This window comes from Fusarium venenatum (genome assembly GCF_020744135.1).
Source record: "Fusarium venenatum strain MPI-CAGE-CH-0201 chromosome Unknown EDB82scaffold_4, whole genome shotgun sequence".
Lineage (NCBI taxonomy): Eukaryota > Fungi > Ascomycota > Sordariomycetes > Hypocreales > Nectriaceae > Fusarium > Fusarium venenatum.
The window spans coordinates 802,581-830,491 of record NW_027072132.1 but is presented as its reverse complement, the minus strand read 5'-3'; the positions used below and the strand labels follow the sequence as shown (position 1 = coordinate 830,491).

Here is a 27,911-nt window from a genome sequence, read left to right as displayed (position 1 = left end):
GATTAGATATCAACTTCTGCTATTCCCGTACAAGCTGTTGACCGTGATAACCAACCTACGGAGTAAAGAGAGCTGGGTTACTTACTTGACAGCATTCTCATATCAGCGCAGCGCTTCTTTTACAGAGCAAGCATATATCGTCTCACTCACTAGATCTTCTCGCAAGGGCCCTTGAATCGACCCATGCAAATCCCACTTATCCAAGAAACATGTCTCCTTGAGACGTACGCGTTCGCAATCGCTGCAGGATTGATCGCTGGAGAAGGTTACATTCACAAGACGGTTATCGGCATATGTACGGATAAATATCAGATTAATGATCTATTGGGTATATGTAGATGACGATGCTAGATCTGACTGATGTAGAACTAAATCATGGTATTGCTATCGCTATCATTCTCAACCACCGCCTTTCAAAACGCTCATAACACATTAACTAACAGTTATCTATCGTATCTACCACTCAGCACCGGGCAGGGCAATTTCAGTTCCCTTGAAGGAACCGGAAACCTTTCCAAGTTCGAGAGCAGCGTTGATGACACCACCGAAACCTTCTCCAGCGATCAATCCTGCAGCGATTGCGAACGCGTACATCTCAAAGTGGTTGTTGAAGTACTTGCGCCACCACCATGCAGTAATAGAACCGAAGAGGATAGCGTTGGCGTAGCCAGAGTCAGGGCCGAGAACCCAGGCAACACCGACGGACATCCAGTTGGGGAGCCAGTCTCGGTACTTCTCGCGAGAGCCAACGAGCCAGAAGTGCTTGACAATAGCCTGGACAGCGCAGAGGATACCCATGGCAATGGAGAAGTAAGCAGAGGACTTGGGGATGGGGATGCTGGGCATGGTGACAGCGGTGGCAACAGCTTGCCAAGCGGCGACTGAAGGAGCAGCGAAGGGGCAGATATCAGCGGGGTCGTCGCTGGGCTTGTAGACACAAGGGTAGGCGGACATGAAGAGAACAAAGATACCGGGAGCCAGGAAGACAGAGACGACAGTTCCCATGGCCTGGGCGTAGAACTGCAGCTTGGGAGGAGTCTTGAGGAGGAAACCAACTCGGAAGTCGCTGACAAGGGAGTTGGCGACATCAGCAGTACCGGAGGCGATGTTACCAGCGATAAGGTTGATTCGCTGAGCATCCTTGATGGCAAAGTTGCCCTTGGTGATACCACCGTAGACAAGTTGAGAAGCCTTGGCAGAAGCGGTGAGAGGAGCACAGTCAGTGACAGCACCTCCGTAGATAGACATGAAAGCAAAGATGACACCGAGGATACAGGCAAGGAGGGCGAGACCAGCGTTCATGTGGAACTGAACCTCACTGACAATCATGGCGAGGATGAGAGCGGCGAGAGTTCCAGAAACCCAGACCCATGTTGGGACCTGCTCCTGAGCAGAAGCGAAATCCTCAACACCACCATCGGCATCAGCCTTGGCAGCTTGGCCAGCGAACCAGGAGTTGTGAGTGCCACGGGCGACGAGGCGGTTGTTGATGGAGCGGGCGGACTCGCGCAAGGCAAACTTGAAACCATCGACGACAACCTTTCCGTGGAGGAAGAACTCGATGAGGGAGTAGACCATGAGGACCATGACACCGGGCCAGAGCATCCAGTATCGCGGAGAGGGAACGTAGTCAGGGTGGTCGACGCCGGTCATGACGCTGAATCGAGTGAGACCTTCCCACTTGCCCTCACCGACCTCAATACCGATGCACTCGCCGTAGTGAACCAGAAGAGGACCAATGAGACCCCAGGCGACGACGGTACCACCCCACCAAGAGATGGCAGCGTTGAGACCGACGAGGATACCGGAACCGAAGAAGGCGGGAGTGAGCTGGATGTACCAACCCCAGTTCTCAGGCTCGAGGAGACCAGTGGCCTTGAATCCAGACCAGGCGTAGAACCAGGTAAAGATATGCCAGTTGTGGAGGATACCATCGGCGTACTGACCAACACAGATGATGAGCAGGGCAATGATGAAAGCAATACCAAGAGACTTGATCTTGCGGATAGCATCGTTGGCACCAGAGCCCACAGCGTGCATGGAGCGGATGGTCATGGCGGTGGCGGTGGGAGTAGGGAAGACGAGGTTCAGCTCACGAGCGACATTGATGATGAAGAATCGTCGGAGAGGAACAGCAGCGAAGAGACCGAAGAAGGCGCAGACGAGAGTGATTGTGAGAATGCGGCCGAAATCCTTCTTGGGGTCGTCGGAGAGGAGGTCGAGACGGTACATAGCGGGGAGACCGGCGACGAAAACACCGGACATACCACCGGCACCGGTAGCAGCGGCCTGGACGATGGAGTTCTCCTGGGGACCGAACTTGCCTCCGAGGAGGGGGACGTTGGGGAGAGACTTTGTGAGCATGAGGATGAAACCGTAACCGAAGATGGCGCCGAACATGGTAGCAGGGAAAGTGAAACCAGTCTTGAGACCTGAGAGGTGTTAGTGAGAGGCGTCACTGGTGATTGGATGAGATGACATACCAAGGTAGACGTTGGAGGCGTTGACGAGAGAGCCGAGAACGATACCGACAATGACAGCACGGGCAGTCAATGGGTTAGGCTCGTGCTCGACGCCCTTGGCGGGAGGGAAGCTGGAGAACAAGTCTGTGATGCGCTCATCCTCACTATCAGCCTCGGACTTGAGGTCCATGTCGATGTTGTGAGGCTCCTTCTCATCGTAGCCAGGCTGGAAAGACTCTGCGGGCAGACGCTCGGGGACGACAGTTTCGGCGACCATGTTTGCGGTTATCGGATTCAGTTCAATACTTGAATCTTGAGGTCACCGGTTGGCTGGGTAGGAGAGAGACAAGATTGAGATTCAAGTGGGCGGCATGATGGGATATTTATCTATCACAACAGTCGTGGCGAGCTGAAGTTGTTGCGCTGTGGCACTTTTGACAATGCGTCCCGATTTAGTCAAAGCACAAGGTCCCTTTGCCCATGCGACACTTGAACTGATGATCATTGTGCGCCCCCGGTCTATGGTTTCGGTATGTTTCCCAGAAAAGAAAGAGAGATACAAACGTTCCTCTAAAAGTAACAGACTTGACCAACGGTCTAGACACTAGATTGGCGACCTTATCTGCGGGTGTTTGACCAATTGGAGTTGTGAGACAAATTGGAGCTGCCCGAATGGGGAGTATCAACGTTGAACTTTTGTTAGGATGAACAGGGATTAGAGGCAATGATTGGGAGGGATAAATGGAGGGTGAGTGGCTCCACCCCCAGATAGAGGACAGGGAAAGTCACAGATAGAGAGACGGAAGACGGGTGGCACCGAGGAAACGGGCAGAGTGAAATACGCCACTGATTTAATGCTATGGTTAAACAGGGCATGGTTTATGGTTATCTTGATGGTTACTTTGATGCACATTAATTGTGTTACATTGGTGACGACTTAAGTACATGTACATCTCCAAGTCTCTTCAGTATCCATCCGCCAAGAGAAGCCAACATATTTCCCTCATCCAAACATCTGATACTCCAAAATCTAGAATTAATCTCTCCTGATTTATTATCAAGTCCGATAACGCCTCCGGAGTATCATGTTAATCCCCATTACTGATGACTACCAACAGGGCATCAAAGTACCTCCCCTATCATTTTATCGGAACTAAACCTAAAACAGTGTCTTTGTCCGCTATCGTCTCGGGGAACCTTTGTTACGCTTGGCATCCATTCTGCGGGGACCTTTGCCTTAGTGGCTGGACAACTGTGACTGTTGGAGAAAATGAAAGGGCCTTTTTGTTAGACGCTGTTCTCTCTCCAATTGAGAAGTCTGTGGGGCTCTTGTTGGTTCCGACAGCGGAATAGAGTCATAGGATTTCGTTTAGATAAGATGAGGATATCATCATCTCACTGTACATTGAGATGAGTTAGTACAATTGAACATGACACCGATGTCACAGCATCTTGTATTATTTTCTAATATACTATGAATTAATCAATTATTTATTTATATCCCATAAATGCATTGACAAACCATCTCGCCTCCCCCGCAATCTGTCAACCCCTTGGCAGGGCTCACATTCCGCTATGGAGTGCCGAGGTCAGGGCTGCCAAGGCACATTTACGCCCTACCCATGCTCCTCCGCTCCCTAATTCTTAGCTCAGGTACTTTTTGTAAGAATCAAATGGCCTGAAAACGGCCACAAGACGGACTTTTGTCAACCGCTATACCTGTTTTCGCCGAACGTTATAACGCCTTTAACATGACGACGAGCCATTTTGGGAACAAGTTTATTTTTTGACATTTATCGGTCTGTCATGATCTTGATGCTATCTTTCAGCTGTTGGAAAGGCGAAAAGGTATCCATTTCCTACCCTATGGTGGTCACATTTGTAACCATGATTGTCATTGTTGCATGCAAAGATAAATCCTGCATTTTATTTACCCATCTGTAGATCATGTTCGATAAATTCTGGAAACTCGCCTTCATCCGAGAATTATCTAATTCTGGTAAGATCAGCGTTTTATCTACCACGACCTTGGATATCTCGGCGATGGAGCCAAGCGAAACCAAGAGATGCGATTTACAATGTCGCAGTCGTGACAAAAGGGTGTGGCTTGTTTGCCACGCGATAAATACATCTATTTTGGAAAAAGCCCACCAAGGATTGACATCCCTGTTGTCTGATAAATGGTACGTAGATCATCTCGAGATTAGAACACGGATGCGTAAAGGTTTACTAAGCTTATGTGATTGGTCTTGGTATCGTGTGCTGTGGTGAGATCGTGAGATTTACACGATATGCCTTTTTACGGTAGACGAGACGTATGCGAATGAGTGATACGAGTAAATGTGTTTATTGGTCTACTAGAATTATTTTGAACTTCAGACTCTTGCATAGTGCAGTATAGGTAATGACACTCTCAACATTGGCTCTTGGTGTTAACCAACTGGTCGACAGCGACATCCCAACATTGCCACTTCATCACTTCCAACCAACACATTAACATTGTTGGCCATATCAAAGTGACCAAATGAACCATCGTGTAATCAATCAACTTCCCTTTCTCGCACAGAACTCATTCACGTGCCAATACAACCTAGTCAGCCAAACGGATGATAACCCAATTCCGCCCACTCCCAACCCTCGCCCCTATCAAACCCAAAACCCCATATCTCTTTCAGCTTTCATCCAAAAAGCTTCCCAATATGGTTTGGTTACCACAAAGTGGATACTGCATGCTGTATGATCCTAGTTTACCCCAGCCTGTCAAAGGTTCCTAGGGGTGGGCTAGGGAGCTTCCACTTTGGGGCAACACACAGTTTCGGCGACCTCGCCTTTTGGTTGTTCGCCCCTCCTTGCACAAACGTTACTGATGATCACTGCATATCGATGTTTGTGCATGTCTGTTGGGTGAAGGTGCGGGCTGTGGCGGTTTGTCAATTTGGGCCTTGATAAACCGATCGAATTCTCTAACTAATTCTGGAACGAGACTTTGATCTTGTGAATATTGTTGCCACAGAAGTTCCCGGTGTGTTGGTTCAGGGACTTATTTGCTGCTTTGCGGCACAGTTAGTGAGCCTTGTTCACCTTCCCCATATCGTTACTTATCAACTTCATATCGACTTGTTTGGGTGTCAGTTACTAGTGTCTGCATCGGTGAGGTTTACATAATGAGAGAGTTTCTAATCTAAACGCTAGATGTCTGGGGATGATAGGCTATCTGACTTGACTTGAACCTTATCGGCAACATATCTATCAAGAGCCGTCTGTATCCGTGGCAAGACATGACTGACAAATGCATTTACATTCCACAGAGAACTGTCTGAATAGTCACATCTGCCCCTCGAAACGAATGTACTATTCCTGCACGATTTGCCCACGCCTTCAATCCAAGCCCAAGGAAAACCACATCTTTACAACGCTCTAAATACGCCCTAACATCCCCCTCCGTATGCCACGCATCATTATACGCAGCACTCAAACACAGCTCGCCACGAAACGTACCCAAAAACAACCCCAGTCCATTCCCAAGTTCTTCCCCAGTTACCCACGGATCTCGAGCACTGAAGGCCTTTGTCTCGGGTGCTATCATACCCTCCACACGTCCCATGCTCGAGATGGATACTGATGGGTGAGCTTTGGGAGGTGGAATGGGGAGTGGACGGGGAGACGAAAGTATCTCTGGAGTGGCCTGGGAGAACATTGTTGGTGCGAGGATATAGAAGTCTTTGTCTTGTTTGACGGTGAGATAAAAGTCTTTTATAGTGTCCAAGACTTTGTGAAACTCGTTGGTGTCAGGCTGGTGGTTTGATGGGTGAAGATCCATGTCTACCACAAGACTCTGACCAGACACAGAATGATAAACAGCAGCTGGATGCTTCATAGAGTTATATGGATCAGAGCAATTTGGTCGCTCGTTTCGTAAGATGTAGTTGATATACCGAACTTTCTTTGTCTCAGCCGGCTTATGTTGGAGATCGCGTACGACGATAGCCGCAGCTGCATGGAAGGCGTGTGTTGGGGTTGCTTTGACGTTCTTGCAAGCAGCTAACAGCTGTTGAGTTTCTTTCTCAGTAAACGAGAGTGAAACGCGTTGATGACGACCTGGTACAACTTCTCCTTTTCGAAAAGGAAGTGCAAGGACTTCAACGCTGGGATCAGAAGCTACTGCGGCTTTTTGAACGGCCATTGCATCCAGTCTAATCATCTGAGCCTCTGGCAGTTTGTCTGGAATATTGGCGGCGATGCGATAGGAAGGACTCAAGTTTGAAGCCTCACTTCCGTCCAGAGCTGGGGGATTGTAGGTATCTCCCTTTTCGTAAGCGTCTGCGGCCAGAGCGATAAAGTTGTTGAGTAGCATAAGCGTTCCGATGCCGTCGAGGATGTCATGCGGAGAGCGCAAGACGAGATCTCGACGGATAATTTGGGAGCCATCCTTTTCTTCGTTGGGGCGATGAAGAACAAATATTGTAGGGACTTTCGGGGCTGGAGGATCCGAGTTTGCCCATTCGTTTCCAGTCTGACCATTGGAGATGTGAACAAGAGTCTTGTCAACCCAATCATTCTTGTCAGCATTTCCATCGAGATGTTTGTATGTTTTGACCCATTCTCCCGTCTCAGGGTCTTGAGTTGCTTGGGATGCAAGTGTAGGGTGATCATATCTTAACGCGAGCCATGCTTTGCGTAAAGCTTCGTCAACATGGCGTTCAGCATCTTCTGACGATACATCTTTGGGGCTTTGGATGGACAGTGAGATGTGTCCGGTGATTCCAAAGAACATACGGCCGCTTCCTTCATAGAGAACAACCAATGATGAGTAGAACTGTTCAATCTCATCGATAGGACGTTGCCATACTCCAGGCTTTACCTGCTGCCAGTTGTAATCTTTAGGTGCAGCCATTTTTGTTAATTGTTCAAATATATATTGACAAAATCAGAAGTAGCATGAGATAAAAAAAGGGAAGTTGGACAGAAATTCTGAGATCTCAGAGTGATTGGGACCGTAATGATATAGGTTATCCTTGATCGACCTGATGGTGGTTGTGCTCCGCTCCCGGAGTTTCGGGCCGTATCCCGGGAGCTCATTGCCTTCACTTTCATCCAATCTTGTTCTCTCAAATGTTAAACCAAGGTAAAACTCTGGATAAAAAATCATTTTCTTCCGAAAATAAGTCTAGAGGTTTACCTGTTCGCTTATTTGCCAATCGGTAGTAGTTTTGATCCAGAACCGCCCCATGAATTATTGGTGGTGAGGTTCAATCAAGCACACACGCTATCCTTAATGGGCCACACAACGAGCAGCCTTTACTTAAAAGAGTAATACAACCAGCAGAAAGATATCAAAGACTGAATAAGTTATCCAGGTATTAATGTGCCATTGTTCGTTATATATCTGCCGCCTTTTCTGAGTATACCACAGTACATAAAAGTATGTACAGCATCTAATCTCTGCATCCACTCATGCTCCAGCTACTCAAAACGTCTTCTTAAAACAAGGAAAGAAAAAGTTCCTCGCAGCCCTACCCATCATCTTCCTAGTCAACTTCTTACCCCTAGCCTTATACGCCGCCGTATCATTAGCATGCGGAAATGGCACATCAGGAACAGGCTTTCCCAAAAACTGACACAAAGGCTCCCAACCTTGTGAAAGCTGAAAATCCAAAAGTTGATCCGCAGGTACATTCTCTCTGATGTACTTGTTATGTCGAACATACGCTTCCTTCAAATGTTCAACTGTAGTCTCTGGAGTCGGTGCCTTTGTCCAACCCTGATGCATCTTGAAACTAGCTTTCGCATTGTCATAACCAGCTAATTTCCCAACTGTCTCACCAAGCTTTCTGTAACGTGGGTTTTGAGCGGGTTCGAAAATCATTAGAACGCTCTTGTACCATTTCTCAATGTCGCGTTCGACGAGAATGACTTTTGCGTCGGGATAGGCTGGGATTAAAGACTCTGCAAAGAAAGAAGCTACATCTGATACAGCTTCGTAACCTCCGAATACCTCATCCCATTCTGCGCGTGAGAAGCCCTTGCCGTTGTATGTAGGGAGGTTGGAATACGTGGCGTCAGCCGCACGGTCGAAAATGCGCCATTGCCATTGCTGATCTTCGCGTTCAGAGACTTCCCAGCCGTGGTGTACGTTTTCGAGGCCTAGAATTCGAAGGGCTTCCATGAGAGATGCTGTGCCTGTACGAGCAGCACCAAGACACAAGAGGGGAGGAGGGCGTGGAGCCGATTTCTCTTTTTCAGTTGTTGACGACATGGTGATTGATTGAGTTGGACAGATTGAATGAATGTGTGTCACCCAGAAAATCAAGAGGCGATGGACGGACTTGAATAAATACTTTTTTCAGGGTCTTGAATCCTTTGTAGTACAGTCAGCTGATCTTCATTTCCCAAGAGTCCGAAGGAAGTAATTGATGCTCATTTCCCGATGTTCCATGGCGTCTGATCTAGTCTGGGCGTAAGCAGACACTAATTTTTAGCCAGTAAGCTGTCATCAGGGAGACGCATAAATACACAGATCGGACCGGGTCTATGTTTGTGTACCGGCTCAATGCAACTGTAACCTCATAATCTGAGCTTTATCTTGTCCGAATAAGTAGTCCGAACACGAATGATGACATTCAGAGCGACAGGTACCGCTTACAGGTAATGATAGGTCTGATGACATGTCTCGGAAGCCGTCAGATTGAATGTTACACTTGTCTCACGCTAACTCCCGAATGCTACCGGACTCAGAAATAAGCATGAGAAAAGAACATGGTATATAATTGATGAAGTCTGCGAATATCACTAATAATCCTAGTGAAGATCGTCGCTTGGCTCTTTCGCCGAAGCGGTGGGGTACGGAAATGTTCACGGAGATGACCGCATCAATGTTTGCAATGCAGTGGAGTCTACTGTCTGATCTCTCGATCTATCATGTTCTGTTCATGCAGGATTACTTCAATAGGCCAGCTCAACAAATCCTCCCACGACGACCCCTTAACCTTGTCCGCAATGGCAGTAATAAGAAGCTCGGCCCAATTCTCAAAGAACCAATACTGCGACTCACCCCAGTGCAGCAAAATATCATAATAGGCCAGTATCACAAGAGCCAACGCATTTCCAGACAATGCTAGGTCCAAAAAATCTCGCGACACAGTCATAGGCCACCAGAAAATAATCCTCAACTCTGGAGGTGACGCTTTGTTGAGCTCTCCAAGTGAATCGTTCACGCAACTCGTGATGGATTGCACGGCTGATATCAAAGTATCACGGCACCTATCTTCCATAAAATCGGTTGATATCCTGCGGGCAAGCTCGGGTAAACGTTCAGATAGACCACTTAGAAGAGGGCTTATCGCATGGATTTGTTCCGTTTCGCAGAAAAGTTCTTTCAAAGGACCGTTGGGGAGATCCGCAGCGCCTGGGCACTTCAACACGGCTTCCATGCCGTTAACAAGAGAGAAAATCTCCATAAGACTCTGAACTGGCAATGAACATTCGTGACTACGAAAGTCGTCGCAGTTGGGAAATGCAGCAAATTTGTTCACCACGACGAATGTGGTGCTGCCGTATAAAGCGTGGCAGTTTTTGGAGGTGACTTCCTCAGAGAGTGCTTCTCTGATACCGCGTAATGAAGAGTTGACGTGCTTTGATGCTTGCAAAAGATAGAATTGTTTCTTTTCGGGGTGAAGATGGGCGAGGTGATAGCCGGAAAAAGCTAATATTTGACGGAGGAAGAATGGATATGCGAGAGCCTCTTGCGGCATGATTCGTTGAAATGTGGCGACGGCATTTTCGGAAAAGAACATGGTCTTGTATGTGACAGTGGTGTAGTGGAGCATCAGCTGAGCGGTTGATACCCAGCAGTCGGCTTCGTCAAGAGGTTGGAATAACAAAGAGCCCGGCGATAACTGAGACGCAGGACTGGAGCGTGGGGGCGCAAGGCTCCGTTGCTCTGCCTCAGACAGCTCGAGACTACAGCGGACTTTGTGTCTGATACAAGCTGTACACGGGACTTCTTCATCGCACTATAGAATAGTTAGTCGGACGTGTGTAACATGATGGATTGTTTATTGACATGCCTTGACTCGGCGCTGTTTACATCGGATGCATCCGTTTCGGGACTTTTTGTACCCGAAGCGAGTGTTCCTCCTATGTTCTGTCTCGTCCATTGTGAGGTATCAGTTTGTGGTAGTTCGCACTCGTTCCGAGAATGTCGATGATTGAAGATGAGCTGCAGTAAAATACTGGACGACGATGCTGACGGAGAGTTAAATCCGCCCGATCCCGAGTATGGCGAACACGAAACCGAGGTAAACTGACCAATAAAACTGGCGAATTGGGGTCAAAATTGGGGTATTTTGATTCTGATAAAGTCGCAGTAAGATGTAAGAGGGGCGTTGATTTTTGGTAAGACTCGCCACGGAAGTTATCGTTACAGGGCCTTTACAGAAGGAAGGATCCACTCCCCCGTTCCTACCACGACAGCTTACTGAAACGTCATCATTTACATCATAAAGGAACGACTGATTTGACAATTGGTTGACAATGTTGCTATTTTATTTACAGCTACCAAAGATTCTTATCTGGTTACAATATACACAAGAAATATTCATCTCCAAATCTCAGCAAAGAGATTAAACTCAGTAAGCTGATCGTCGTCGAAAGTCAATGGACCTACGAGCAGCACGACGAATAGCCCGCTTGCACTTGGTACCTGTTGAAGGGGTGGGGACAGGTGTGGGAGCAGAAGAAATAGGCTCGGGAATGGTAGAGTTGCTACCTCCACCGACAACCTTGAGAGCAGCAATCTTCTCAGCAGCGTGCTCAGCAGCAATCATAATGATGGACTGGGTGTTTCCTGTTGGGAGATCAGGGTGCAGACTTGCGTCGACAACAAAGAGGTTATCGGTACCGTAGACCTTGGTGTTGAGGTCCACGACGCTGCTTCCGTTGGACTTACGACCGTCGTCAACACCCATCTTGGCGCTGCCCATCCAGTGATCACCGCTGATCATCTTGGTTGCGAGGATGTCATCAACGGTGGCACCGGGGGTGATGTAAGAGAGGGTAGAGTTGCTTGCGCTGACGAGGTCCAACCAGTATTGGACAAAGTCACCCATGGCCTTTCGATCCTCTTGGTCGATCAACCAGGGCTTTGTCTTGAGGAGAGTGTTTCCTCCAGCAGCGATACCAAGCTCTCCGACGGTGGAAGTGCCGTGGGTCAAGAATGTGCGGACAGTGATGATACCATCGGCCATGGCACTAGCTGTGCCTTGAAGGTAGCGAACGCGACCGTCAGCGCCCTCGGCAGAAGTCCACAAGTGCATGCGCTGAGCAGCCTGGGTGATGGGACCGGAACCTTGCATGTACAGGTCCAAATCGGAGGGGACGGGCTTGGTAGCAATGTCGTTGAACTTGTACGCGGTAAAGTTGCTCTTGGTCTTGAACTGGAGCATGACCTGAGCGTGATCCTGGAGGTGGTGACCAACGGGGAGATCAATAAAGTCAGAAGCAGGAGGCAGAGTAACGCCAGTTCGAGAAGCGCCCTCCTTGACGAGGGCAAGAGCATCAGACTTGCCGATACCAGCGTTCCAGAGAAGACGGGGAGTAGACATGGCACCAGCAGCGAGAACGACCTTACCACCGGCCTTGACATTGATGATCTGTTTGCTACCATCGGCAGCTTGGGTGAGAACACCAGTGATCATGCTGCCGGATCGAATGGGCTGGATAACCTTAGTCTCAAGCTTGAGGGTAAAGTTGGGAAGGGCCTTGGCAAAGGGCATGTAAGTACGGGCAGGACCAGCGCGCATGTTATCCTTGATAGACCAAGAGCAGCGAGAGTAAACCTCGTGCTTCTCGTTTGGCTGCTCAATAGAATCAACCTCCTTCCAGCCCTTGGCACTGAGGTAACCCTCGAGGACACGGAATGTCATGTCATCGTAGTACTCTCCATCGTCAGAAGGAAGGGTTGTTCCAGGGTTACGCTCGTATAGACGCTCAGCGGCAGCCGACATATCAGCCCAGCTCCAGCCTGCAGGCCAGCGCTGGAAGTCGCGCTCAGGAGGGTGAATAAAGTTGAGACCGTTGATGGAGCTGGAACCTCCGAGGAGACATCCGGCAGTGGAAGCGGTGTCACTGCAGAACTTGGTGCCAGACATGCTACCCATGCTGCTTCCAAGAGCGGGGACGTCGTAGGGAGTAAGGCTGTTGTTCCAGGGGAGGGCTTGCTGTGTGTTTCCGAGGGCGACAGTGTTGGCAGGGCCACGCTCGATGAGAAGAACACTGACTCCTGTCTCGGCGAGACGCTCAGCGGCGATGATACCAGCTGGGCCACCACCGACGACAATCACATCGTAGGTGACGTTGGAAGTGGTAGGAGGGGTGTCAGGAACAGGGGTGGTACCGTTTCCACCACCACCGCCACCAGGAGGTGTAGGAGTAGTCTCCTTGGCCATCTCAGCCCACTCAGCAAACTTGGCAGATGCAGCAGCCTTGATGTCAAGACCACCCTGACCGAAGCCAGCACCGTGGTAAGAGAGGGCACTCTCGGGCTCAGCAGGAGCGTCGACAGCAATGGTAGAGTAAGCGTATCCAACAACGGGTGACTCTCCAGTAAGGCTAGTAACCTTTTCCACGACACATCCCTCACAGAGGAAGGTGTACGAGAAATGAGTACTGTTGACAAAAGTACCCTCAGGAATAGGCGTCGCCTTGACAGTAGTGTTGGTGTACGTGTCAGGGTTAGCGTACGAGCCAGCCAAACGGAAGCTGGTAACGATGTCTTCACCGTTGGGCCAAGCGACGAAGAGAAGACCGTTAACCATACCGCCTCGGAAAGAGATACCTCCCCATCCTTCTTTCGCAACGGGGACGACAAGCTGGGCGATCAGGTCTGTGCCCAGGGTCTCGGGGACAGCGATACCGACGCTAAAGTCATGGTTGACCAGGCGCTGAAAGTCGATGCCTGTCTTGGGGTCGGTGTATGCGGTGGTTCGCTGGGCGGTGGAAGATGCAACAAGACCCAAAAGGGCTGCAGCGGAAGAAAGAGTGAAACGCATTTTGATCGGTTAAAGAATGTGTTTATAGAGAATGTGAAGACCACCAGGGTCGTTTAATGAATGGAATATACCGCGAGCGGTAGAAAGAAGAAAAACACCGTACTTGCGGTGGGAATGAAGATCAAAGGTAGCGATGACTTGAAGAGGCTCACCATGATGGGTGTGGTATGTGATATATATGTTTCTGCTATCCTAGTCTATGAGGTGATAAGCAAGTACCGAAATGGAGGCTCATATGCAGGAGACCTTTAATATCCCGGTGCGTTAACCACATTTGGTCGTCATACGTATACCTCCGGGAGAATTACCGACAAGGTATGTCATACCAGGGTCGAACATCATGATTTTTTTCCGTTTCTTGATTCTGTGGTTGAAAGAAGCAACTCTCATGGCTAGTGGAGAAGGACAAGGTCTGGGCTTGTTTGAGATGATCCCTGTAAATAGAAGCGCGCCAACGGCATGACGGCCCATGGGGTTGAGAGTTTCAAATTGCGAGGGTTTGATTGGCGGATCTTGAGAGGTTGAATTGTTCCTAAAGGTTAAAGTTGATGTGATCATGAGAGCTCGTTTCGTTTCATGTGGAAGGATTTTATTAAGGGGTGGGAGGAGGCTCTGGGGCAGGATTGGGAGGAAGATTGGGAGGAGGATAAGAGCATGTTTTTACATAGTAGTGACTCATCAGGGATCTTCAAAGTTATGTAAGTTCAATAGTAAAAGTACGTACCTAGGAAGAGATATCAGTGTTAGTAAAACGATGACAGAGACTACGAGTACATGTATAATAATGTTTGGTACCTAAGTAGCTGATAATTATTTATATATTTGCGAGCTTCCAATTGAAGACTAAGCATATACAATACACTCAAGACCTTTACTTGCAGGGTTGGTCCACCCCTCATAGTTCAATATCTCAATAAATGGTATCAATAAATATATCTCACATTGACGAGAATAAGGCGCAAGAAGAAAGGACATCCTCACAAGAAAGTGATCCTGCCAGGAAACTTCATGTCAATATATTTAACTTTTTACTAAATTTAACAGTGATACAAACTATAGGGGGGAGGCTATAATTTATGTTTTGGAGAAGAATAAGCTATCTTCATAGAAATATGAGGAATATTAAAATTGGTACTATAAATGTGCAGTGATAGTCAACATTCCATATCATCATCGTGGAAATCAAGAATAGCAGAAAAAGGAGGCGACAAGTGTTTTTTTGCTGATTCCTCATTCACCGCTGGCATCATCCAACCAGTCGGACCATGCTCCATAGTAAAATCCTGATCCTCGATATGACCCTCATAGATAACAACATCGACGTATTGGTTGTATTCCTTGAGATAGAATCTAGAGTGATTTTGTAAAAGATTTAGTTTTTGATGTCGTTTGAAATCGCTGACGTTGATGTTGAGCTGCGTTGACAGCAACAATTTAAGGTTTTCCTTATCATGAACGCTTTTCTTTGTGAGAATGAATGGAAGCCTCCAAGGGGAGTACGTAATTGCGTTATTGCTCGCGAAATACTTCGGATAGCGATGTCCAGGTATCCCATACTGGGTGTATGTACATGGACCGATAGAGGGTGGTGGTAAAATAACGGAGAACTTGCCATCTTTGTCCATTAACTTGACGGCAAAGAGCACCATGTTACTGTCAGTGTTCTGAGACAAGAAGAGCGAATCTGTCATCCACGCGTCAGATAGATTTCTCATGGGATATTCAAACAAACTCAAACTTACCTAACGTCTCCGTCTCTGGTAAACTTATTTCAACACCCTTCCGTTGGACAACAATCTGCTCCTCGAGATCTTTGCGTAATCTGCCAAGAACTTCCGTAGCAGTATATCTGTCCCATGGGACCCATTTAGCTCTTCGCATAGCCTTGCCCCGTGACAAGTAGTCTCGTTTCACGGGGTACCAATGGCGTCTAATATTTAGATAAGATTCTGGAAATCTGTGTGCAGAACCATGGTTATACCACGGAAAGACGCCGCTTTGTCTCTTTTCAATCAAATTCATTTCCCAAGGAGATCGAGGCCCGGAATAGTCTGCGGATGTCTTATGCAACATCAAACCAACCTCTGCTTTCATCATGAGGTCGTACACAGATTTAGTGGCCTCGGGTATGTCCTCGTCGTTGCGCAAATAAGTGCTGAGACCTAACATCAAACATCGCCATAAACGTCGTAACAAAGTCGTCTGTGTTGACTTTTTCTGAACCGCAAACATTTCGTTCATAAAGTTGCAACATCGTAACGGAGACTGCTGAATGGCGGTTTTGAGCGGGCCCTCAAAGCTATCGAAACTTGAGTTTTTAGAGTCAAGCCATTCTTTACTTTCCAAGGTCTCATATTGTAGGACTGATAGAGTAGGTTGCCATCGTGAACTTCGACTTCGCAAATTATACAATGATGGAGGAATATCTCGAAAAGCTTCGGCATTCTCAATCCACTTCGTTATGCGACTGTCAAGTTCCTCTAGCTTTTGCAGCGAGTCAATATTCTCAAAACTCTTGACGATAGATCCGTATTCATTAATGTACCTATGGAGGTCAATCTGTTTGGTTTTTGGGAGAGGATGGCAATTCGGAAGATTGATAGATAAATGTGGGTCATTTGAGTAATGTCGCTTTATGTCGTCGATGATTTCGTGAGCAGGAATGATGTATGCTTCTTGTAATTCAGGGCAGCCTGCCACTAATATTCCAAGAAGCATGCCGCTGTCAGCATCGAGAAGCCATGATCCACTATCTCCTGGCTGTACTAGCCATGGTAGCTCCATCCTGCAGACCCATGTGGCATAGGGGGTCGGTGATGCTGGGATGTTAACAATAGCACCAGGGCCAACAAAGACACCACGGAGACAATGCGTCGATCCGGGAGTGGCTAGTACCACGTGGGTGGATGGAGCTGGTTCCTCCAAGGCGATAAGGACAGGACGAAATTCACCGCTCACCGTCTGGGCTAGGTTAACATCCTCCCAAATCTCAACATCTTTTTCATGGAGGCCTAGGATTTTAACAAGCGCCCAGTCAAGCTCCATGCCGCAAGCTTGCCCTTCCTACCATGCATTCATAGTGGATATCGTCTCAAAGGACAGACTCTGCAGTTCTCCTCCATCATGTGATGCTGATGGAGAGAAAAGATGACCGACTGTCAAGCCATACACTTCGCCCCCAACTACGATGAGGCCGCCAACGGTTGCCTTCGCAATGACTTCTGAGTCTCTGACGATTTCAACTTGAACGCCGCACCGATGACGACTCTGTGCCCAGGAAGAGAGATCCTCGTTCGACATGGTTGGCATAGAGTGTTTGTCTGGGGATCCAATCTCAATCCTTATCTGATCCTTCTGAGCTTCTCCATCAACAGAGTATTGATCAGGTTTGTCAGGTTTATCATTGCTTCCAAGATCAGACGCCAGTCTTAGCACCTTGACTCCAGGTAGCCTCGTCGCGCCCCAGCCTTCGTGAAGGTGTAGTTTGTCGTGAATACGGTCAACCAAGAACCGAGCTACGTCTTCATGGGCGCATAGAACCGTTATGCACGGCGGAGCGTTATTCTCATTAGGCCCGATGAAATATCCTCGTATGACCCATGGTCGATTAATGCCGTAGAGGTGACCTTCATTTTCTCTTATCCATCTGAACTTCCCTTTCTTCTCCAATTTCCGTTCGACCTCAGTCTCTGTCCCCGGTTGGAGATTGCCCCAGTCAAAATTGGACAAGTCTTCTTGACCAAAGTACCAGCCGATTGTTGTATCAACTTTCGGCCCTTGAGGCAGCTGACCAGTATTGCAGAATTCCACGGCTATGCCATCTCGATTTTTCTGATCGTGTTGCAAGCTAGTTGTTTTTGAATGTCGATCGTAGCTAAGCTCGAAAGCTTGGATTCTGTGTTGTCCAATGTAATCCTTGGGGGTAGGGCACTCTTTGTATCTATAGAGGGAGTAAGGAGATGTAGATTTGCCAAAATGCCCTTTCCAATTTACCGAAGTGAAGATCGACGTCATGGTATTTATTGACTGCAAATGATCCAGCACTGATATTATTCAAGTTCTCAAGTCACTAGAGAAAAAGATAACAGAACTCCTAGATGTTTCGAGTAGAACCGTCTGACTTCTTATCAGCGATCCTTTAAAATGCCAAGCTGATCTGACCCCTCGCATTTATTTACCCCTCCCTTCATGCAAGTTCTTATCCAACCACAATGCCGCTTAGGTTGAAAATGAGGCTGTCGATTTCAGCCCCCAATTATCAAGCAATTGACATCATCTTTGAAAAGACAGCAACGGCCACTCTCAATGGAATATACTATTTCCAGACTTCTCAAGGAATTCTACTACTGCAGCCATTCACAATGTCTGACAATTTTGATATTGGCGTCTTTCTTGATCATCCATCTAAAAACCATGACAAGGAAAAGAAGATTTTTGTTGAAAAGATGTGGCACAGCCCCATTGATGCACATATTGAGGCGTTTTCCGCTTATTTTCAGCTGCTAAGGGACGAAGTCAGAGCATTGTTAGATACCAAACGCACCGGTCTACCTAGCCTGGAATTCGACCATGTCCTGATCATACGAGACGCCATCTTACAGAATTACTCTAGTAATCTGGCCGAGCTACGTCAAATTGTGGCAGACCAACTACAAGGGACAGGCATACCAGAGGAATCCATTTCCCCTGCCATCATGTTTGTCATCAGGGTATTACTCATGATCAAAGTCAAACAATCCAATTTGTCCAGCAATGATCACTCGTATATGCTGTACATATCTGATAATGAGAGTCTGAAGTCGGTTGTTGATACGATACAGACATCACCATCTCTAGGATACTGGAACCCGATAGATGGATTTCCGTCATGGTTCAACGCCATAGATCTGGAGAGAAAGGCAGGGTTGAGAATTGATTGGACCCATTATATTACGGACCATCTTACAGTCCGAGATAACACGTTATATCTTTTCAGCAATATCGGAGCTCTTAAGCATGTCAAGGGTGCGCAGGAATTGTGGGTTTATGGACAGTTTGTCACATTGCCGTATTGATAGTGCTAACAGTTTGAAGGACTTCTAAATTTTTCACAGAAGAATTTATAGACGAAACACTGGCAACATCACACTTGTTCTTCCCTAAGCCCCCTCATGGCTATGGATACATTGACTATATTTCATGGTTTAAGTATAAACATGGGAAAATTGAAAACTGGCAAAGATCTTTACCAAGCCCAAACAATCCAACAGTCTCTCGCCTCTACACAGCCTATCCAGTGTGGAATCAGCGACTTGCATGGGTGCTTGAAGCCTCCAAGAACCAGCCCAACATGGGTATCAAAAGGATTTGGTATGATGATCGCGACCTGAGTCTGTGGTGGACAAGGTGGGCATTGATTACTGCTGTATTTCTAACTGTTTTGTTTGGATTGATTCAGTCGATTACTGGTATCATCCAGGTTGTCTACGCCGCCAATGGCTAGTACTGTACCTTATCAGCGTTTATTGAGCTGTCATAATTCATAGTGTATTGATACGATGTTCAAATTCAATAACTTCCAAAGACGCAAACCACTTAGGGATTCCCTGGAAGAGCACCCATAAACTACGGAATCTCACATAATGTCAAATTTTCTTGCCAAGATTAACAAGAGATTAGGAAACAAGCTTTTCTCCCCGAACGGGAACGGCCTTTTTCGTTCCGCAAGCGAAAGCTTGTGCCAATTTCATGGCATTGTGGGTTCTGCTCCATCACCTGAAACAATTTGCTGATCATTGCCTCCGCGTTATGAGATGGGCAGGCTGATAACTGGATGGACCATGTTCTTCCGTAAATGAATACAAAATGAATGATAAGAGGCTGTGAATAATATTGGTGTTCATATGACATCCGAAGGTGAAGGACTGCAGACGATAAGGTGTGAGCACGTGAGCGTACACGTGATACTCTTGATGCTCAACAGTAAACGCTATCAATATCTGAAAAAGTTAACACAATGTTCAGGATCACATTGAAGTTCCAATTCTCCTTGGTTAAATTTCTTGCCATATTCAAATATGTTGATATTAATTCTCCCCGGTGGTTTGACTCGTGTTTTTTCAAAAACTACCCTTTGTGACGCTGTCTAATGTTGCGCATTTAAAGTCTGCGCCTTGTCACCGCCAGCACTCCCAGCCATAAATTGACTAAAATAGATACCCTTTACTTATCATGGGGATGTTGTATGCAATGATCTTGTTCTCTGCTTAATTTTCCGTCAAAAGACCCTTCTCTGTTCAAAGGCGAAGGACAACTGATCTCTAACATTAGGCTATCGATTCTTTTCAGACTGGCACTAGTGCGAAACCCCACGATGGAAGTGGCTTATAGCTGAAAGCTGAAAACACAAATCGGTCAGTAGTATATCCCTTACATCTACTGACTAAACAGACATTCCAGTTATTCCTGAATTTTTATTGATTAGCATAGGTGGTAGCTAGGATGCAAGCTTAAGCCCTGCATGGGTCGCCATTACGGTATGCCTTGTGATTGTCTCTAGAAGTGCGTTCTTGGTCTTAGTATCTATCGTGGCTGGCTGGAAACTCACCGGTTACGCCACCCCTCAGCCAGCCCCAGTTACACATCTTAGACTGGCTCAATGCCACACAGGGTAGGCAGGGTACAAGACTTCGGACATGATCCTCCCACTTATCGATCTTAAATAGAGTACATTAATATGAATTACAATTATATACTAGACATATTATATAGTAAATTAACAATCAAAGTTTCTTCTATTAGTTGGCATACTTTATAATAGTTAGAGGGCTATTAAAAGTGACTTTTAAGATGGATAAGTATTTGACCTCGCGTCCTAAGTCTTATTTCCCGTCATCTTCCGGTAAGGATGCCTCTTACTCCACATGCCTTTCCGGGTCGCTCTGTATAACGTGGCTGCTATCTTCTGCTAGCGAGCGTAACGCCAGGGTTTATTGAAACAGTCAAGACCAGGCTGGCCGAGATGCGCACAAGGAGACTTGCTTTATAGCGATTGGCTGGTTAAATCATGGCGATAGTCGTTGGTGGTGTGCACACTTTACACCGACCATTCTTCCAAGCTAAGGCTGGCTGAAGCCGGAATAGAGACAACAACTGCAAGAACAGCTGAAAGCTGACCTCCAGACGTGTTCAACGAAATTTGAGACATTGACTGTGAGAAATGTGATAGACCATGAAATATGTGATGAGTTATCTCTCCACACCTCATTAAAGAGCCAGGGTTAGTCACACTGACAAGACCCATGAAAGGTGATAAAAGCTCCAAAGTCAGACGTCTTCATGTCAAAACTAAGTTTCTGGCCATTGTGATACACCTTCTATCTTTATCAACCAACCACCTTAGTAAATTCCTTCATTTCAAAGTGCCATCATCAGCCATGAAGTCTGAAAGAAAGAACCAGCAAGAGCCTGAGGCCACCCTATTTGAACGCTGTATGGCACAAGTGGGTTACTTCAAAGGCAGAAAGATCCCCGTATACACCGCCGGAGAACTTGAGTACGAAAAGTCTGTCGCGAACTCGAATCTTCTCTATCGCTTTGACAGACCAGCTTGCGTCGTCCAACCCGAGCATGAATACCATGTTCGCGTCGTCGTTGAGCGAGCCAAGAAAAAGAACTTGACTATGCGAGTTAAGAATGGCGGTCACTCATACGCTGGGTTCTCGTCTATACAAGATGGTATCTCTATTGACTTGGTCAACATGAAACGGGTGGACCTTGACATGGACAACATGACTATTACTATGGATGCAGGAGCCCTGTGGGCTCATGCTTATCACGAGCTGATCAACGAACACCACAATGGTTATGTGATTAACGGCGGACGTTGCCCTAGCGTCGGAGTTAGCGGCTTCACTTTGGGTGGAGGCTTAGGACCGTTCACCCGAAGCTTCGGTTTAGGAAGTGACACGCTCATGGGAGCTCGCATCGTCACTCCCGATCGCGTGATCCAAGTATCTCGTGATGACAAGGAAATCGAGAACAAGAAGCTCTTCTGGGCCCTTTGCGGCGCTGGGGGAAACAACTATGGAGTCGTAACCCAGCTGAAGATGGATGTTCAGAAGTTGAAGCAAGATGTTGTAGTTGCTGGGGTTTATACCTGGTCACCATTCGGTGACCTAGAGTCCCAGTCACACTTTACCGAAACCATGGCAGAGTTCTACCTTGCTGATTGGTCAAACGAGATGACCATCGACACCAGTTGGTTGATGGACCTGAAAGACAGCCGAGAGGTTCCGGCAGTGCGATTTCTAGCCTACTACAACGGGCTAGAGAAAGCTTTTGACAAAGAGGTAAATGAACGTCTACAAGCCTGTGTCAAAGGCCCGAAAGAATGCAAGTCACTACAGCAGCATCTCAAAGATCGAACTCTACAAGAGCCCTCGACCCGATTTCTTCACGAGACTCTTGTTGCTCAATGGTCGGAAGAGACACAGAGGTCCTTGCCTTCAAATGCCGCTTTCAAGGTCTGCACGTCGTTTTCGTTTACCAAGTTCACCAATGACACCAAGGGAAAACTCTTCGAGATCATCGGTATCCTTCAAGAGAGGCTCGTGGCTTTCAAGAAGCAGTTCAAGGGTGAAGAGGGCTCTATTAGAGTTTCTTGGATCCATTCCGGGGGCGCGTCAAGCAAGGAGGAATCTGCCTATTCCGCTTACCCGTGGCGTGAATGTGTATATCACACTTACGTCATGATTGAGTGGAAGGACAAGTGGTTGGAGAAAGATATGCGAGAGTTTCTCGGTACTTTCAACGCGAAGCTGAGAGAGTATTCCATGAGCAAACTGGGCGTGTACATCAACTTTCCAGACGAAAACTTAGACGGAAACACCTATGAGAGAGCATACTATGGTGAAAATGCAGGGGAGTTGCAAAGGATCAAGGCAGTTTGGGACAAAGATAATATTTTTGGATGGTCGCATGGGATAAGGCCCGGACCCCATGTTGAAGATGCTAGTTTGTTGGCAGACACATCCTCACCTCCACCGCCGAGCAATAATGCCATTTGCGAGGGGTTTGCAAACCCGAAGGAGATGTTGGATAAATTTGCGAGCGAGTCTTGGCCTAGTCACGCACCTGGCCTTGAAAGTTCTTTGGTTGGACCAGATATCCTATAAGATCGCTGGAATTTCTTGATATCACCAGCAGTTGCAATAGAATCAGTATATCGTGTGACATAAATACGTAGCGCAAACAGGGGTTTATCACTAAGACCGTGACATACCATAATCCACAACCATCGACACGTTATGGTCTTTCAGTGTTTCGGTATTTATTCTTGGTTGACACATCACAAGGTGACTCATTTTGAAGGTAACATTAGATAAAGCTTCCTCTGAACAGTGTAGACGATGAAAAATTAAAGCGGCGATTTTGATGATGACTACAATTGTAAGAAATTCACAAACAGAATGGCAATAAATCGATTTCGCAACTAGACACGAAGCTGTACAGGGTATCAAGAACTATTGTCTCGATGCACCAATCAGCACGGGTCCCAGCTTTAAACAGCGCCGAGGCTATTTCAATAGTTCCAAATGAAACAACAACAGCTTCGGCGTATATGATCTAGACCCTGGGATTTTAACCGATTGAAGTGATTTCCCCATATGAAAGTCAGGAGGGCGATATGAAATCAATAGAGAAAAAGTCTGGAACAATTACTAGTGCAAGTGACCGGCAATTCCGCCAAAAGCCATAGTATTTAATACTTACTTTGCCCCTACTCTAATGTAGCCCTTTAAATTTCTGTCACTTTTTGCCCAGCCAAGATATGAGACCTTTCAACTATTTCGTGCCATTGGGCATGCTGCTGGCTGGCGTCGAGGGTATCGCTGTCCCCTCTGACTCTTGTCTGGCATCCGTTACTGGAGTCAGCAGCAAAGTCTACGTATCTGACTGCAAGGCGTTCCTATATACCACTGTGACGCCAAAGAAGGCGTAAGGACCCTGATACAAGTAAAAGATTCTGGTTAACAATCAACAGAATTGTTTATAGGACCGTGACAACGACAAGCATCCCGACAGTCAGAAAATCCGTCACGGGAACCAACACAAAATTCGCTACCGCCACCACCACCAAATCAGTCATCCAAACTGTCGTTGTCGATGCGACTACAACTCAAGTCAATGATCGTACAAAGATCATAACCCAGCAGACTACAAAGATAATTACAACTACAGCTCAAGATGTCTCCCCGCCATTTAAGCGAGCTGCCAACGTTCCTGCTATCCCTTCCTATGCCAGCAAGGGGTGCACCGACTCGGCAAAATACTCATCAGCTTGTTCCCGCGTTGGTGTCACCAGCAAGGTCGTTACCCTTCCTCGAGCGACCATCGTTTCCGTCAAGCATCTCATTATGATTCCCCGACGATCAACGATCAAGACAACTATCGAAACTGCCTATGCTACCAAGACAGTCAAGACGGAGACAGTCCTCCAAACGTACACCACTGAGCATGTCACCCGCATCGTCGAAACTGCTACAGAAGACAATTTTGTTGCTACCCAAACTGTCTACCAGACCAGCACTACAACCAAGGAAATCGATCCAGTTCAGACAGTCTATCTTATCGCACACGATAGCGGTGACCCCAGCCTTGCCCCTATCGGAGGCGTTGGTTTCATCAATCTACGGGCACAGCCAGGCTCCACAGGAAACTATCTTATCGACTTTACCACCGATGTTAGCTCTGACCAACGATCCATCCTGAATACGCATACAGGAGAGCTCGTCGCCGACAACGGGCCTGAAAGTTCTGCGGGAAAGACAGCCTACTACAATTACTATAGTACAAGCCCGTATGGCGTTGCGCGTGTCATGTCAAAAGCATCAAATGGTGAGAGCCCTCTGGTTTGCAAGATTGTCCCGGCTACTGAATACCCTTTGGGACTTCAGTGTTTGTGGGGATCGAACCAGATTGCGGAATTCTGGACATGTGTTTCACGATTGATGCTGGTTCAGCCTGGATATGATTTTTCAAGTAAATGCTCTGGAGGTTCGGGGACGTCATATATGATTAACATTGAGGTTCGGCCGGCTTAGTATCTAGTCGACCTAACAGAGTCACTTCATATACTGTTAGCACAATACCCCTCCAACTATGAAATAAACAGCAAATATCTATCTTGCAGTATTCCATGCATCCTGAACGTTCCGTAGCATACCAACAGTGAAGGTAAATAACAGGGTAATGGGAAATCCAGCATAAATCCAAAAGCTAGAGAACCTCCGAATAAACTTGAACCATTTTCCCCTAGAACCTCCAAATTTCCATTTGCCCCCGTGGCTGAAAGTTGAAAACGGATCTCGAACCTTATTGAGGATGATCTTTGGCCCTTGCGACTTGAGCTATAGACCAATATTGGTAGCCTGACCATTGAAGATAGTGATGGAACCAAGAGTAATAAATAAGCCGACAAGTCTAATTATTGCCTACTCCTCTATTTATTAGTTTGTACTCGTTCAACATATTACCCTGCACACTTCGACCCCAACAGCTTAGTATAGAATTAATTATTGTGTATGTATCGGCGTATGATGCTTTTGAACATGAACTTTGATGATGGAAAATTTCCCTATGGACCACCTTTTTGGGCAGAGCTAGCAATCAGGCGTCGAGTATCGCTTAGTAAAAAAGGTTTAGGATATTGAGATATCTAGATTATATTCCCTCAATCTGTTAATCAAATCTCTATTAATTCCACTCAACTTTAATTGGGTCATGGTTTCTAGAGAACTTTTGACCCCGGAACCACAACTCAAAACGTATATCAGCCGAAGCTACAATTACATGAATATCAAACACGCAGCTGTAGTACTTGTAGCCTTGACTGAAACAGCAGAAGCCACGCTTTTCTTGAAGCACAAGCTCGTGTTCTTGAACACCCGTAAGGTTACTTTTCACAAGACACAACCTCTTGACACCAGCTGTTAACGGTAAAAGCGAAAGCTCTAGTTAGCCAGAATTTTGACCAAGATGCACGGAGACATGGTTTGCTGAATTAAAAGGAAATGCTTATAGGAACATACCTTGTCGTAAGCTTCGAGGGAGGAAATCAATCTCATTCCTAGAAACAACAATCTGAGAGTCCCATGATCTTGTTGTCTGACCAGGCTGCAAACGTATCGCAAACTGTTTTATTAATGGTTCATTTGGGTCCACCGAATCTCCCTATCGCCCCAGTCAGTATATATGATGAACTGGGGAGCATATCTCTGTACATACTTTGCGAATGACCCACTGGATCTGGTTGATAGCCCATCTGTCGCGAGGATTGTGTTCATCATACTCGATCTGCTCATTAAAGTGACGCGCAGGGTCGTAGATCTCGCGAATCACTACACCGTAGCTCGCCCGAGCGATGTAAGTGGCCATAACCGGCTTGTTTACTGTTTCCATTCGCTGCTTGTGGTCTTCAAGCAGGCCTCTGACCACAGTGGTTTGAGGGAATCGACTACGGATGACCCGACAGTTCTGAGCGGCAGGATGGCTAAAATCATTGAGATGTTCCCTAAGGCGCTGCTGCACATATGCAGAGCTCCCCAGTCCCCCGGAAAGAATCATGCGTGTCTATGATTTTCATTAGATTGAGGCCAGATCATTGTCAATAGACTTCCCTTACCACTTGCTCACCGGGTTGGTTCTCTATCATCCAGTCTAGTTGTTCCTTGATCTTATCTATAATTTTGTCGACATGAGGATCGAAAAGGCCTTGTATCTCTTCCCTATAGTTTGATCAATCATCATATCATGTGGTCAAAGTATGTATTGAAACAAACCTATCGAAGGTCATGCGACCGTTTTCAATTCTCAGCCCTGCATGGCTGAAATTATACGCCAAGCCAGGCACCGGGATTTTATAGACTGGTGAATTGAATGTGGTTTCCCCAAAGTGATGCTTAATAATCTTGAAACGCTCGCTCGTCATCATCATCACTGGGATATCTGGAATACCATCCAGTTCGCTCGGGTTGGAGGATAAACGCTGTTCCACCAGACCATGGAAATCGTAGTCAATGAGAATTGACCCTGTGGCGACACCGTTGACCTCGGCGATCTGAGATATTTGTACAATCCTGTTGTCGACAGATGTAACACGAACTAGCGAAAGGTCAGTTGTACCTCCACCAGCATCAACAGTCAGGAATATGTCTCCAGTTCCGAATTCAACCACACCGCCTTTGAGAGTGTCAACAGCAGCGGCTTCGGCCTCCGTCAAGTCAATATTTGAAGAGTGCCCTGGCCCTTCAGTACCGAATCCAGCATCAAGTGTCATTTTTTTAAACGCATTGATCACTTTCATGCCTCTCCAAGTTGTAGGGACACTAAAAAGAAATTTGACGGTCAAGTTCGCCCAGTTTCGTACTCCAGTGCTTTCTTCGTAAGTGCTTTTTATATGGCGATAGATCTGTCTAAGGTAGTCGGTACCACATCTTGCGGCTTCTTTGGTGCTCGTTAGACCATGCGTGACGCCTCCTCGTCTTGCCTCGTCGCAAGTGTCCTGATCAAGGAATAGTTTAAAAAATCGATAGTCTCTCTTTCCAGGCGAGACCTGGACATCGAGAACATCGCATTGGAACCCCCAGGAGGAAACGGTGTTGTCATGGTTGTAGATCAGACGCGTTGGAACCTTTTGCTCACTTTGCTGGTTGTTTCCTGGCCAGTTATTCAATATGTCGATTGTGCCAGTAGAGAATAGAAACCCAACACCTTTCAACCTATCAGCCACCTGCAATGTATCTATGGAGTTACAAAAACTTCAGGTCCTTACCCGTAAATGTCGTGCCAAAATCGATGGCTACCGTGACATCTGGCCTTTGAGTCATCCTAGAATAACAAGAGTAGCCGTCCAGTAATGTTGCCCAAATAATAAAGAATTCGATAGACGTTAATGTATGTCAAGGAGAGATCAGATCGTAAAATCAACCGATTTTGGTGGGAAGGTGTCTGGAGTAATTGAAGTGTCCAGTTACAATTTCACAGAAACTCTAACTTGCCAGTCACTTGAGAATGGATAGAGAATGCGTCAGAAAGTTAAGCAAGGCTTCTTATTAAGCGGGAATATTGGGTTGAATAGAAGGCCCCCCCTTTGGCTAAAATTGGCTTGTGTAGGGTCTAGAACATCCCGGGGCGGCGCCGCAATAAGTTGCGTGATTCGCCCGGGCAGTGTTAAAGCCACGGCGATAGACTCAGTTCTAGTGCTATTGACATGGAGTTTTCCGGCTGATTTTTCACTTGTTTCACCAAGACACAGAAATTACATGAAGAACCACGGTGCGAGTTCCGGCACACCTTAACGGTGTGCGCCGTGGTCCTTCTATAAGATCCTTGTTATTTTCTTTTCTAAAGAAGGCTTCCT

The 27,911-nt window shown here is 46.8% G+C and overlaps 10 protein-coding genes across 10 annotated transcripts; 3 read left to right on the top strand and 7 right to left on the bottom strand.

The window, feature by feature from the left end:
- Window positions 1–308: 308 nt before the first annotated feature.
- Window positions 309–2,992, bottom strand: EDB82DRAFT_511498 (OPT oligopeptide transporter protein-domain-containing protein). The gene is made up of 2 exons (XM_025737008.2): window positions 2,484–2,992; window positions 309–2,432 (listed from the first exon to the last, which is right to left on the bottom strand). The coding sequence occupies exons 1-2, from the start codon at window positions 2,737–2,739 to the stop codon at window positions 457–459; spliced, it is 2,232 nt and encodes a 743-aa protein (XP_025591912.1). The 5' UTR covers window positions 2,740–2,992; the 3' UTR covers window positions 309–456.
- Window positions 2,993–5,321: 2,329 nt separating this feature from the next.
- On the bottom strand, window positions 5,322–7,453 carry EDB82DRAFT_511491 (uncharacterized protein). Its single transcript, XM_025737007.2, has one exon. It carries the CDS (start codon window positions 7,354–7,356, stop codon window positions 5,758–5,760), a length of 1,599 nt encoding a protein of 532 aa, XP_025591911.1. The 5' UTR covers window positions 7,357–7,453; the 3' UTR covers window positions 5,322–5,757.
- A 253-nt stretch (window positions 7,454–7,706) lies between these two features.
- On the bottom strand, window positions 7,707–8,977 carry EDB82DRAFT_511490 (P-loop containing nucleoside triphosphate hydrolase protein). Its single transcript, XM_025737006.2, has one exon. It carries the CDS (start codon window positions 8,716–8,718, stop codon window positions 7,930–7,932), a length of 789 nt encoding a protein of 262 aa, XP_025591910.1. The 5' UTR covers window positions 8,719–8,977; the 3' UTR covers window positions 7,707–7,929.
- Window positions 8,978–10,839, bottom strand: EDB82DRAFT_467056 (uncharacterized protein). Its single transcript, XM_065607917.1, has 2 exons — window positions 10,529–10,839; window positions 8,978–10,474 (listed from the first exon to the last, which is right to left on the bottom strand). The coding sequence occupies exons 1-2, from the start codon at window positions 10,616–10,618 to the stop codon at window positions 9,356–9,358; spliced, it is 1,209 nt and encodes a 402-aa protein (XP_065463184.1). The 5' UTR covers window positions 10,619–10,839; the 3' UTR covers window positions 8,978–9,355.
- Window positions 10,840–11,040: 201 nt separating this feature from the next.
- On the bottom strand, window positions 11,041–13,642 carry EDB82DRAFT_288682 (uncharacterized protein). Its single transcript, XM_025737004.2, has one exon. It carries the CDS (start codon window positions 13,508–13,510, stop codon window positions 11,090–11,092), a length of 2,421 nt encoding a protein of 806 aa, XP_025591908.1. The 5' UTR covers window positions 13,511–13,642; the 3' UTR covers window positions 11,041–11,089.
- Window positions 13,643–14,664: 1,022 nt separating this feature from the next.
- EDB82DRAFT_561043 (uncharacterized protein) lies at window positions 14,665–17,628 on the bottom strand (the record flags this gene model as incomplete). The annotated part of the gene is made up of 3 exons (XM_025737003.2): window positions 16,667–17,628; window positions 15,253–16,573; window positions 14,665–15,194 (listed from the first exon to the last, which is right to left on the bottom strand). Exons 1-3 carry the CDS (start codon window positions 17,522–17,524, stop codon window positions 14,665–14,667), a joined length of 2,709 nt encoding a protein of 902 aa, XP_025591907.2. The 5' UTR covers window positions 17,525–17,628.
- Window positions 17,629–17,805: 177 nt separating this feature from the next.
- EDB82DRAFT_511484 (uncharacterized protein) lies at window positions 17,806–19,057 on the top strand. Its single transcript, XM_025737002.2, has 2 exons — window positions 17,806–18,527; window positions 18,584–19,057. Exons 1-2 carry the CDS (start codon window positions 17,872–17,874, stop codon window positions 18,990–18,992), a joined length of 1,065 nt encoding a protein of 354 aa, XP_025591906.1. The 5' UTR covers window positions 17,806–17,871; the 3' UTR covers window positions 18,993–19,057.
- Window positions 19,058–20,982: 1,925 nt separating this feature from the next.
- EDB82DRAFT_467050 (uncharacterized protein) lies at window positions 20,983–22,665 on the top strand (the record flags this gene model as incomplete). The annotated part of the gene is made up of 1 exon (XM_025737001.2): window positions 20,983–22,665. The coding sequence occupies one exon, from the start codon at window positions 20,983–20,985 to the stop codon at window positions 22,663–22,665; it is 1,683 nt and encodes a 560-aa protein (XP_025591905.2).
- Window positions 22,666–23,321: 656 nt separating this feature from the next.
- On the top strand, window positions 23,322–24,594 carry EDB82DRAFT_528793 (uncharacterized protein; the record flags this gene model as incomplete). Its single annotated transcript, XM_025737000.1, has 2 exons — window positions 23,322–23,488; window positions 23,535–24,594. The coding sequence occupies 2 exons, from the start codon at window positions 23,322–23,324 to the stop codon at window positions 24,592–24,594; spliced, it is 1,227 nt and encodes a 408-aa protein (XP_025591904.1).
- A 652-nt stretch (window positions 24,595–25,246) lies between these two features.
- On the bottom strand, window positions 25,247–27,378 carry EDB82DRAFT_561037 (uncharacterized protein; the record flags this gene model as incomplete). The annotated part of the gene is made up of 6 exons (XM_065609749.1): window positions 25,247–25,479; window positions 25,582–25,723; window positions 25,778–26,071; window positions 26,175–26,277; window positions 26,332–27,262; window positions 27,324–27,378. 6 exons carry the CDS (start codon window positions 27,376–27,378, stop codon window positions 25,247–25,249), a joined length of 1,758 nt encoding a protein of 585 aa, XP_065463183.1.
- Between the last annotated feature and the right edge of the window lie 533 nt (window positions 27,379–27,911).